The 13053-nt window shown below is 51.0% G+C and overlaps 1 protein-coding gene across 1 annotated transcript in view; it reads left to right on the top strand.

The window, feature by feature from the left end:
* HOMER3 (homer scaffold protein 3) overlaps positions 1–12454 on the top strand; it is a 335653-nt gene extending 323199 nt beyond the window's left edge. Inside the window, exon 9 of the mRNA XM_078671338.1 lies at positions 8226–12454. Coding sequence (XP_078527464.1) covers positions 8226–8414 — 189 coding nt within the window. The 3' untranslated portion in view covers positions 8415–12454. The remainder of the gene's footprint in view (positions 1–8225) is intronic.
* Positions 12455–13053: the final 599 nt, after the last annotated feature.

Below are 13053 nucleotides of genomic sequence, written 5' to 3'. Positions count from 1 at the left end.
TTAGCGTGGAGTGGGTGTGATGTATTCTTATAGGTTCTGTATCGATCCCCCTATTCCTGACCCTGTTCTGGTTAACAAGTTAACTAGCAGCCATCCCATGATGCAGAAACCGTTATCTGATTAAGCCACACTACGGCACAGGAACGTGTTATCTGATTAGGTCATAACGCTTGCCATCTAATTAGACAAGCGATATTCCTCCAGCCCCCGATAAGGCATACGGAGTTCTCAAAACAAATCAAACCTATGACAACCTGGGAAAAACCCTGCGGCCATTGTTTTGATTTCATCGAGAACTTCAGCAAAAGAATGTGCTAACGACCAAGTCGTATGACATCCTTATTGACGTATCTATGTCCATCCTTACGTCAATCTCGGCACCTTACAGGTATAAATATTACCGGTATTGCCTTAAGCAAACACACGCGGTGGTGACGAGATCGGAGCAGCCAGACTTGCCGAAGCCCAGAGCAGAGCAGACCCCGCTGGCGCAGCCCCGCCTTCCTGACGCGCTGAGAACGAGACGCTGCTTTCTCCTGCAGAGAAATCCAGCTCCGGCGCTTCCGGGTAGCCCTCGCAGGCAGCCTGGAATATCGAGACCAGAGACGAGAGATACCATCCCTCATTCATCCTAGATTCCTGGGAACAGAACTGAATAACCCCTTGCAGAGAATTCTTGAGTCAGTCACTTAGCAAAACAAACTTAACTTAAACTGCTACTTTCTATTCCCGCCCACGTATTAGGCTTAGGTCAGGTACACTGGGGTAGGCGTAGTTAGAAACACCAGTTGAGTACGATTAGTCAAATGTATATGTGTATGTATCTATTTTATCCATTTTAAACCACCTTATGGCTTAGAAACCATATAAATGTTTTTACAGTATTATTTTATACTTCTGCTTTTATTGTATGCACTTTACTTAACCATAAGTATTGCGATAATATCGATCCATTTCTCTTGTATGAGAAAAGAGACTGATCAATAAATAACATCTTTTATTGAACACTCCCGTCTCTTCATTTTCTCTACAATCTGGTGAGACTAAGAATGCACGTACTGACTGAGTAAAATAAGTTGTCATGTTCTATGGTGTCAGAAACTAAATCCCTTCTTGTCTATCCAGGGAGGTTCAACTCCTCCTTGCCTATTCGAGAAAGTTTCTAGTGAACTCTGAGCTAGCTGGCAAACCCAAAACTTTAAGTCTAATATCGACAATAGAAGACCTAGTTAACGTCTGGTCTAGGCCTATACTATTGAAGGTATTATTCCAATGCGCAGAGCCTATTGGGATAATAGGAACTACACTACAGTAGTACTGACATGGTATGCAGCTAACAAGTACCTGGGGTGGGAAGACCATTTGACTGCCGAATCCCCACTGTGGAACAGTGACCACCTTGGGAAAGTGTTGAGATTGAGAGTCTGGATGGAGTTTGGAGAGGGGGATTGCTTATGCCCTTTGAAAATTTCCGAGCTGAGTATGCCACGGGTCAGGGGGCGATACTACGGCACCTACAGTTAAGGCATGCATCTGAAAGAAACAGGTTAGTATTAGATTCCTTACATTAGAATATCCCCAGGCGTCAGACTGTATCCGAAATTTTTTGCATAGCAGTACCCTTGCACCGTCGGTAGGCGACGTCAGCGGCTCCGCGTCCGTCGTCGGCGTCGTGGTCGCCGTGATGACGTCGTCGGAGTACTTAGACGCCGCCTCCGCGTGCTGACTTCAGTTCTTCTTTTTTCCGCGCCAGCAGCGCAGATCTGGAAAAAGTGGTACCTTAGTCATTTTTTGACTAAACATTTTTGAGATCTTTTTGATCATTCTATCGAGTCTTCGACTCCGATCGGTGCCAGTAGGGATGGCAGGTTTAAACCCTGTGAGGACTGCGACCGACTGATGTCGGTCACCGACCCTCACCGTTGGTGTCTCCACTGTCTCGGCGTCGACCACGATGACAAGACCTGCTCCGACTGCCGGGCCCTGACTTCGAAAGCTAGGCGGGAGCGGTCCCGCAAGCGGCTCGAACTCCGGCAGTCGGCCCCGCGCCGTGAGAGTTCCCGGTCCGAACGGAGGTCGAGGGACCAGTCGCGGGGTCGGAGTCATCAGAGCTCCGGGAGTCGACAACACTCCTCAGGTTCGAAGCCGTCAGGTAAGCACAAGAAGTCGAAGAGACGTCATCGCTCTTCCGACTCCCCCCGACGCTCGCGCGACGCGGCCGGGGGTTCGGGTGACACTGCCCACGCGGCTTTGTCGGAGTTGCGGGCGTCGCGGCCTGCCCCATACCCTCCGGTCCCTGGGCAGCACGTGATGCCGGAGGAGATCGAGCGCTTCCTCATGGCCATGAGGTCCCTCACTCCTCCGACGGGCTCCACGGCGCCTTCGGGCCCATCGGACCCGTCTGAGGGCCCTAGCGGGTCGGGGGCTTCGGCCTCGACGCCGTCGGGTGCTTCGGCCCGACGCCGCCGGCGCCACAGGGCCCCACTGGATCCGTTTCTGGATCCGGGTCGTCGCCGGTTGACCTGACGACCTCACCGGTGCCGGTCCCTCAGGTGTCACCTCCGTCGCCGTCCTCGGGCGGCGCCGTCCCCGATGCCTCCCTCGATCCGGTTCCGGCGTCAATGAACCGGCCACTTCATTTGACAACCCTGATTATCAGGAGATGGGTGATGAGGAGTATTGGGAGGGGTCTGAAGACCCTCTGACACGTGAGTGTCAGTCCCAGGAGGACTGGACAGGTGGACTTGGGGATGCCAGTGGTCTGGACACCTCGCCAGACACTGGTTTTGTCTCACCTCCTACCGTGGCTACGGAGGAGGGGGCAACATACAGTGTGGTGTTGACGCGGGCGGCCAAGGCCTTGGGCCTTGAGCTCCCCGTCGCGGCCGTGAGGACTAGCCTCCTCACTGAGGTCCTTAAACCGCAGTCAAGCTCGGCTGAGCCTCTGCTGCCGTTTAATGAGGCCTTGACTGACGTTCTTTTGGGCACTTGGTCCAAGCCCGCTACAGGTTCGCCTGTAGATAGGAACGTGGCCAAATGCCACCGCCCGGCCCCGGGCGACCCATGTTTCCTGTCCACCCACCCCACCCCCGAGAGCCTGGTCATCCAGGCCTCAAATTCCCGGACCGCATTCCCGTCTGCTCCGCTGGACAGGGAATCCAAGAGGTATGAGCAGTACGGCAAGAAGGTATTCTCCTCCCTGAGTCTGGGACTGCGGTCTTCCAATACCGCATGCCTCTTGGGCTGCTACACCCACTCTCTGTGGGACATGGTCGCGGAAGTGCTGCCAGAGTGCCCGTTGGAGGTACGGGCCAAACTCGGCCAGGCCCTTGTGGAAAGCCGGGATGCAGCACGGTATTCTATCCGGTGTGGGCTGAATACAACCGACTCACTGGGCAGAGTGATGATAACGACGGTGGCGATTCGTCGCCACGCCTGGTTGAGGTCCGCCAACTTCTCGGCTGATGTCCAGAATACACTCATGGACATGCCGTTTGATGGCCGTTGCCTTTTTGGCGACAAGGCAGACCATGCGCCTGAGCGCTCTAAGGACTCCAGGGCTACGGCCAGGTCCTTGGGCTTCTCGGCCCCGCGCGAGCAAACGGGTACCTTTCGCTCCTTTCGTGGCCAAGGAAGGGGCGCCCCCACACGTGCTGCCAGCCACGCACCGCAGACTAAGATTCAACACGGTGGTGGCCGTGGAAACCGCCGTGGCGGCGGTCGGGGACAACGGCGAGGCCCGTCCACACCTTCCCCCGCAGCATCCGCCTCAAAACCCTCCTAGTCCGTGCTTTCAGGCCCATGTGACGCCAGTGGGGGGCAGGGTTCGCCATCACCTCCACCACTGGTGCACTATCACATCGGACAGGTGGGTGCTGCAAATCGTCCGAAGGGGCTACTCCCTCCCCTTCGAGGCGACCCCTCCAGCCATGCCACTGCAATACCACCGCGTATCGGGGGATCATTTGCGACTTCTGCAGGAGGAAGTTACGGCCCTCTTAGCCAAGGGGGCCATCAAGCGCGTTCCTGGGCCAGAAGTACGGTGTGGTTGCTACTCCCACTACTTTCTGGTACCCAAGAAGGGCAAAGGGGGCCTACGCCCTATCTTGGATCTAAGGAACGTCAATGGCTTCCTCCGGAAGGAGAAGTTCAAAATGCTGACACTGGCTCAGGTCTTAGCTGCCCTGGACCCAGGAGACTGGATGGTAGCGTTGGACTTGCAGGACGCTTATTTCCAGATCCCCGTCCTGCCGGCCCACCGGCGCTACCTGCGGTTCACGGTAGGCCTCGAGCACTTTGAGTTTACCGTGCTCTCCTTCGGCCTTACCAGCGCCCCACGGGTGTTCACAAAGGTGATGGCGGTGGTCGCAGCTCATCTGCGCAGGTTAGGGGTTTCAGTCTTCCCCTACCTCGATGACTGGTTGTTGAAGGCGGGCTCGCCCCAGACAGTCGTCAGCCACCTCCAGACGACGGCAGACCTCCTGCACCTGCTGGGGTTCTCCATCAATGTGCCGAAGTCACACCTATGTCCCTCTCAGAAGCTCCTCTTCATCGGAGCGGTTCTCGACTCGGCGCAGTTTCGGGTTAATCCTTCCGAGCAGCGGGTCCGGGATATTCAGGCTCTGATTCCACTCTTTCAGCCTTTATCCCGGGTCTCGGTCAGGTTGATGCTACGGCTTCTGGGGCTGGTGGCCTCCTGCATACTTCTGGTGCATCACGCCAGGCTCTGCAGTGGGACCTGAAGTTTCAGTGGGCCCAGCATCAGGGCAACCTGTCCGACCATGTCTTGATCTGGGAGGGCAATGCAGTGGTGGCTCACGGAACGCGATTGGGTCAGCGGCAGATCCCTCTCCCTTCCCCAACCGGAGCACGTAGTTGTGACGGACGCGTCCCTCCAGGGCTGTGGAGGCCACATGGGAGAGGCGGAGATCAGAGGCCTCTGGTATCCGGCGGAGTCCCGGCTCCATATCAACCTTTTGGAGCTGCGGGCGATTCGTCTAGCACTGAAGGCATTCCTCCCCTCTGTCCGGGGGAGTGTAGTGCAGGTGTTCACGGACAACACCACCGCCCTGTGGTACTGCAACAAACAGGGCCGGGTGGGGTCGTGGACCCTTTGCCAGGAGGCTCTGCGCCTCTGGCAGTGCCTGGAACATCAGGGCGTGACCCTGGTGGTTCAACACCTGGCAGGTTCTTTGAACGCCAGGGCGGACGAACTCAGCCGCCGGTGCATGATGGATCACGAATGGCGTCTGAACTCGGACGTGGCGCAAGGTCTCTTTCTGCAGTGAGGAGAGCCTTGGTTAGATCTATTCGCCATAGAAGAGAACGCGCAATGTCATCAGTTCTGCGCGTTGGAATTTCCAAGGCGGCACTCGCTCGGAGACGCATTTCATCGCGAGTGGAGTTGCGGTCTGTTGTACGCCTTTCCGCCTATACCACTTATGCCCAGAGTGCTGAAGAAGATCAAACGCGACCGGGCCCAAGTTATCCTTGTGGCTCCGGACTGGGCACGAAGATATTGGTATCCCGAGCTACTCAGTATGTCAGTCGATCCCCCGGTTCGTCTGCCTCTTCAGGAGGACCTTCTGTCGCAGCAGCAGGGGACGGTCCTCCACCCGAACCTGTCCAGTCTCCACCTCCATGCTTGGAGATTAAGCGGCGACAGTTGAGACATTTGACTTGCCTCCTGAAGTCTGTAATGTTATTCTGGCAGCCAGGCGTCCCTCCACAAAGTCGGTATACGCCTGCAGGTGGAACAGATTTGTGGCATGGTGCACAGCAAAGGCTGTGGATCCTCTTTCTGCCCCTCTTTCTGAGGTTCTTCTCTTCCTTCTTTCTCTTGCCCAGCAGGGCTCTGCTCTGGGCACTATCAAGGGCTACCTTTCTGCCCTTTCCGCCTTTCTCAGGCTGCCTGATCAACCTTCTTTGTTCAAGTCCCCTATTGTAACTCGTTTTCTGAAAGGCATCACACACATGTTTCCCCCTGTTCCGTTTGTGATGCCTCAGTGGGACTTGAACCTGGTTCTTACCTTTCTGATGTGTGCTCCCTTTGAGCCACTTCACAACTGTCCTCTCCGCCTACTTACTTTGAAGACTGCTTTCCTGGTTGCCATCACCTCTGCCAGGAGAGTGAGTGAGCTCCAGGCTCTTTCCTCTAAACCTCCTTTACTTTCTGTCCATCCAGACAAGGTTGTGTTGCGGACTAGACCCTCTTTCCTGCCCAAGGTTGTCACGGCCTTCCACATCGGGCAGTCTATCACCTTGCCCACCTTCTTTCCGCCACCGCATCCCTCAGAAGAGGAAGAGCGGCTCCACCGTCTGGACCCAAAACGTGCGCTTTCGTTCTATATAGATCGCACACGCCAGTTCCGGGTGCATGACCAACTCTTTGTTGGTTACGTGGGTGCTAAGAAGGGACGGGCGGTGCACAAGAGGACCATCTCTCGGTGGGTCGTCTTGTGTATCAAGGCTTGTTACTCCTTGGCGAAGAAGGTGCCTCCTGTTGGGCTGAGGGCCCATTCCACTCGGGCAACGGCGGCTAGCACTGCCCTGGGCCGGGGAGTCCCCTTGCAGGACATTTGTCAGGCAGCTACATGGGCCTCGCTGCACACGTTTGCAAGACACTACTGCCTGGACAGCGAAGTCCGGAGGGATGGCTTCTTTGGACGTTCCGTCCTCCAGGACTTTCTGGTGTGATTTTTGGTTCGCAGACCCACCACCGGGGTTGGTATTGCTGGGGTATCTATTATAAGGTAAGGAATCTAATACTAACCTGTTTCTTTCAGATGAACAAGTTACTTACCTTCGGTAACGATATATCTGTAAGAAACAGTAGTTAGTATTAGATTCCTAACCGCCCCACCCATCCTCCCCTTTCTGCGAACCGATATCTAGGGTTAAGGTCATCCCCTTTTAGGGCCCTAGTTTCATGGCACCAGTGTTGGTTTTTAACATGGCTCTGCGTTTCTGGCGCGGAAAAGCTGTGTCTAAGAACTGACGTCAGCATGCGGAGGCGGCGTCTAAGTACTCCTACAACGTCATCACGGGGCCCACGACGCCGACGACAGACGCGGAGCTGCAGACGACGCCTACCGACGCGCAAGGGTACTGCTACGCAAAAATTTCCGGATCCAGTCTGACGCCTGGGGATATTCTAAGGTAAGGAATCTAATACTAACTACTGTTTCTTACAGATATATCGTTACCGAAGGTAAGTAACTTGTTCATTGAGGTGTCACCTACCCGAAGGGGAACAGCTATTGGAATAGTCGCACATGGAAGACCGGTTGCTGCTAGACCCAATGCCAACTAAAGCCGTCTCCCTGGTCTAAAGGAAAATAATGAATAATTCACCTGATCTTCTTCGTTCACTGCGAGAGGCCTGGGAGGGAGATATAGGACTAATAGAGGACGATGACTGGGAGAAAGCAATCCAAAGCCCCAGAGAAATAGCAATAAGGGCCTCATTTCGCCTATTACAATTGCGCATATTAGGTAGGTCGTACTGCTTTCGATCCAGGCTACACCACATGGGCCGCTGCGACTCTGCTTTACGTACCAGAGGCTGTGGTGAAAGAGGCACTTTTTTACCACACACTTTAGGAATGCCCTGAGATTCAGCAATATTGGAGGGAGGTCACAGCGGTAATGGCCACGGGTACGGGCTTGGAGGTCTCATTGGAGGCCAGATGGCTGTTTCTGGGCATTTCCAGGGAGGAGAAATGGCCCAGATACTCCGCACTGTGGTTGACATTGGCAGCCGAGGTGGGAACTTCCGGGTCTGGAAAAAAGATATGGACTCATGCCAATTGGCAGAACGCGAGGTATCTGAGCCAGGGATGCCCCTGCAAATACAAAAGTGTGGGGCAACTGGACACAATACAGGGAGTCCTGAGGGCGGCTGAAGCTGGTGCTAGAGGGAGGGTCCAGGGACACCCCTTGTGGAACCAGTTCTGGGGAAGAATTCCACATCCAAGGTACTGTGTAGGTAATGGATTCAATAAGGTAAACACTGTTGAAAAAGGAAGTGGTCTATATCTCTCATGATTGGCCTACTGTACGTATTCTCCTTTCCGCATGCATTGTTGTGTACTGAGCAACTGCTTATTAAAAATAATTTTAAAAAACTTTGTTACAGATAAGTAACTTGTTTCTTGGGTGGTGCAGCCTTTGCTGCTGTGATGCCTCTGCTTGTCTAATTGAGGGTTTTGTATTATCCTGCACAGGAGGCGGAAGCCAGGAACGAAGAGCTGGAGCGACAGCTCAGGCACGCAGAGCAGATGCTGGAGGAAGTCCTCTCCGAGCGCGAGAAGATGCAGAGCGAGGTCAACAAGGTGGGCGAGCTGCTGGACGTCAAGCTCTTCGAGCTGAGCGAGCTGCGGCAGAGTTTGGCCAAGCTGGTTGAGAACAACTGAAGAGCTGCCCACTGAAGGGGACACAAGGAAAGCCCTACACTGATGCCATCCGGAGAGGACCAGGCACCCCGTTGTCTGTCTGCAACATAGGAGAAGTCTCATTAGAAGCAGTGAATACCAGAGCCTCTCCACGGCCAACTCTGCAGACGGCGAGTCCTCGCTCACCAGACATGATGTGCAGAGGCAGCTGACATCTTGCTTTTGATTGGCTAGTGGATATCAGAACTTGGCACAGGTCCAGCCACCTGAACCTGCACTGGTGCTCTTTAGTGACTTCTGCGCTCAGGACCACAGGAGTATTGGAATACGTTCCTGTCTAACACGCGCAGTGGTTAAAGTGCACGCGCAGGTCGCTGCTTAGAAACAACAATGACACCACAAGCCTTTGCTGTAGTTGGTCTCTGTATATAGTGAGGACGCTTGGTTGGCGTGCTTGGAATCATGACATCTACATAGCGGTTCAGGGCCACCCTGTGCATGGAACCACCAGCCCATGATGTATGGGCATTGCCACCCTCTCACTCTACCAGTTAACCCCCCCATGCCTTTTGGGCATCGCCAATCCCACACTTTGAGCTACCAGCCGTGGCGTCTTTGGTTTGGCAGCATCACACTCCACCAGTCGTCTGAACCTTTTTTGGTACTACACGCACTCCACCGGCTGCTAGGCCCTGCCTTACTGGCTTCTTTTTTGCCCCCCCCCCTTAATTACGATTATTTGGGCTTCAATGCTTAACCCTCACCATTAGCACTCACGCCTTTTTTGGATTGTCCCTCCTGCACCCCACCAGTTACCACTGTTACCTTTCTTTGGTTCTCAGTCGCGTATTCCACTAGTTACCACTAATGCCTTTTGGAGATTTATAAGCCTTTTACTGCAGGTTCGCGCTTGTCCCATAATCAGGTGGTTACCACCCATGTCTTTTGGGATCAGCACCATCTCACCCCATCAGCTACAACCCATGTTTTTGTGGCTTTGTGTCTTGCCCTCTACCAGTTTCTACCTATGCACTTGGGAAGTTTCACTGTGTTCACTCCATCAGTTTCTGCTACTCACAGCTTATGGGCTTTATGCCCACTGCACCTGTTATTGCTGACTTTGAGATTCGGTCTGTTATCCCTGGGACTGTAGATACGCCTCCTGTGTGCCAGAGTGGGATTCCCATGGGATTCCTCTGCTGTATGTCGTCGCTAACCAGTTCTAAACCTTTCCTGTGGTTTCAACCCTGTTACAGGGCTAGACTGTCCCTCCTGGTTGATCTTTTTGGTGCAGTCCAGTTGCCTTTTGCACTTATTTTGTACATGTGAAGATCCTGTTTTCTATTTCAGATATGATGGCAACTCCTAGACAGAAGGGCTCCCCTGGCATATTTTGGGAGCTGCTGTTTTTTCTTCAACTGGAATAGTTTCCATCCTCAACAAAGATCCCTTGTCCTTCTTCCATGATAGAGCAGCAGGAAAAGAGGCCAAGACCTGTAACAAACCGCGACTCTCTCGTGGCTGCTGCCCTGCACGCCAAGTAGAGCGTTCACGCTTTCACCACACCTCCCCGCCTCCAACTAGCCAATCACCTGCTCCGGTAATCACTGAACATATCACAATGTGGATCGTCATTAATAATATATTAATTCTTCATATATCCACCATTTTCGAAACCGTGATTAATTATGTTACGATTACCACTGATTCCATCGCAAGCCTGCCTGATTGGTCAGTGTTTTCCAAATATGTATTTACCCAAAGCCGCAGAAATTGACCCAGTTATTAATACTGAGATCTACGTCCGGAGTAAAACAAGCTATGAACTTTCAACAGTAATTCTTACTGTGATCAGATTGAATTTTTTGGCCTAAATGTACAGCCCATCTCTTCTGTTCTCTTCATCGCAGCCACCATTCTCTTAGTTTTGAGACTAACCAAGACCTCTCAAAAATCTACTGTTCATGGTGCATTACATTAGGGGGTTTCAAATAGTGTCTCATTCGAAAAAAGTTCTCATTTGAAATGTTGTAACTAGTAAATAGTCTGCAAATTATGGATTGACAGTGGGATCCGTGACCCTGGTTTGACCAGGTTAGTAACCTTGTTGACCAAATAGAATGATAATTCTGTGACTCATGGGGTTTACAGGATTACATTTTTCATTTTTTCTTGAAGCCAAGCAGTCTTTATATGATCTAAGCCTGAGGGTGACCCCGACAGTGGGTTTTTTGAGGCATTAGATGGCTTTGTGTCATGAGCACACCTTATCTCCATTTTTTTTTCTTGACGCCCATTTACCACATCATTGCATTTTGGGACTTGTCGGTTGGATCCATTCTACGATTGCACCTTAAAACAATGACGTGTAAAAAAGGAACCACGGACTGGAAAAGTTCTCTCCTTGCGGTATAGAATCATATGGTCAACCAAGCTAGCTCGTCTCGGTTATTCTCTGCCGGTGACCTAAGAGACAAAGCAGGAGCTCTCCTGGGTCTGAAGACAACCAATAGAAGCAAGAGTACCAAAAATGTAAAGATAAAATAAAAATACCTCCAGTTAAAAGAACACACATAGCTCTCACCGTAAAAATACAAGCAGCACACGTGTGTTGCTCTGTGTAGAGCTATATTGACCCTGACACAATATTTTCTAGCACTTTTGCCTAGCAGCTCAATGAACTTAACAGCAGCTGCCTCAAACAATCGACTCCGCTAGGTGAGGAGGAAGGGAGCGGTCCTGGGCCGGCAGGCGGCGGGGCGTCTGCGACGTCTTATTCAGACGTCTAGGAGTGCAGTGTCTCTGGGTGATCAGTCAGTGCGCGTGCTGCGCGTTGCTACTTGTTGCAAGAAAATCAACTAGAAATCCTGGCAGCGGAACACGCTTCGTTAAAGGCAAACCGCTCTATTTGTCCTATTGTCTGCTGTATTTTTCTGTCGATCAATCAGTCTATTGCTGCCTCTAGATACGGGTATGTCGATCCATTTGTAAATTTATCAGTCGGTTCATCAACCTGTATGTGTGCACCAGACATACCCTATTCATTCATCTACCTATGTACACATCTTGTTCATTTAACTCATAAATCATGTTAGTGGTCCTATTATTTACTGGTAATTTTCTTTACCTAGAGTCCTAGTCTTCCTCGTCTAGGTCCTGGCTAACAAGAATCCCAAAACTGATGGTTTGCTATCAGTAGAAGCGGTGCATAGGTAAAGGAGGGAGCCGCGCAATAGTAAAAATGGACGAAGGGTTGAAAATGTATAGGTAGACGGCAAAGAAAACAACTTCCGCACCGGTTATTGAGGTTGACTGTCTTGGGATCAGGACCCCCATACACCCCCCATGTAAGGACTGACAAGGAAGACGGATGAGGTGATAATGGCGTCATACCTGTACAATTTGACCTCTCAATGCAATACCTTTAAAACAATTCCTATATTTACCATGTAATATAAAAATATATTACAGGTTACGTTGACATATGTTTCCGTAATTATATATTGAAGGTAGAATGACTGTGACCAAGATGTTTAACGATCTGGTCCACAGAACCCCAAGATGACATTAGAGGCCTTTAATATATGATTACAATTCTTAATACATGGTTGTGATTCTGTGTTCCCTCTCTCTGTCACTCTCTCTGTTTACGTATGTGATCTGCCATGTACCCAAAATGAGGAACTTTTCTTTTTCCTTTTATCGACATTGAGTCTGTTCACTTCTTACATCCGATTCAGAAAAAGGCCACAAGCCTACAGACACTTTCCCGCCAAGCACAAACTGGAAGAGACAATGGCCGCACCACCGCGGCGCCCACAGTCTGGCACCTGGAATGAGTTGTTTTACCACCACCGACTTAAATACGCGTCTGATCCGAAGTGTAATCTCGTTCATGAGTGTTTATAAGCTTTTTCAGATGCATAGTTCTTAAGCAGCTTTATTTTTCAATAGTATCTTTTTAAAAAGCTCTCTGAGTTGACGGTGGAATTTATACAGTAGGGTGATTGTTTCTGGAGTAAGGGGTGGTAGCACCAAAAATAAAGTGAATGTCTATCTTGTGGTGGTCTCTTGTCTGCTTTTCTTACAGGGTACATACACAGATTCTTTTTGTCATGGACCATGTTGAAGTTTAACATAGTCATGCAGTACTGAAATCAACAATTTACATCCAAAAACAATCCTTTGGGCTTGTAATTGAAATGTATTTTTTTCCCAGGCCCTGCTACTAAGCGGGGGAAGAAAGCAGAACACTTGAATCTAGAACAGCTTGAAGCTGCAAAACTGTTGCAACTGGGAAATATCTTGTTTCTTTTTCTGAAACACTTGCAATGGTGTCATCACTCTGAATCTTGGTTGGTAAAACTAGGGTTGGGAATGGATAGTTTTCAGAATATGCCATTAGTTTTATAACTTCTTCCATAAGTAGGCCTCCTCAATTTAACCTTTCTCACTTTAAGATTAATCATGAATTCCAAATATATCACTGCATTCCCCCATCCTTCGATGGAGTGAACATGTTTCGGTGCTGCTTCTGACCACCTCAATTTATCCTTTGCCTTCTTCAGGATCTGAGCATCATTATTTTGACCTTTTTACAACAGGTGATGCATCTTGCCCAGACTTGTACACTGGTTGTGTTGGAAGAGGAGGAGAAAGG

This window comes from Lissotriton helveticus, chromosome 12 (assembly GCF_964261635.1).
Source record: "Lissotriton helveticus chromosome 12, aLisHel1.1, whole genome shotgun sequence".
Classification (NCBI taxonomy): domain Eukaryota; kingdom Metazoa; phylum Chordata; class Amphibia; order Caudata; family Salamandridae; genus Lissotriton; species Lissotriton helveticus.
This window is presented reverse-complemented; position numbering and strand designations above follow the sequence as displayed.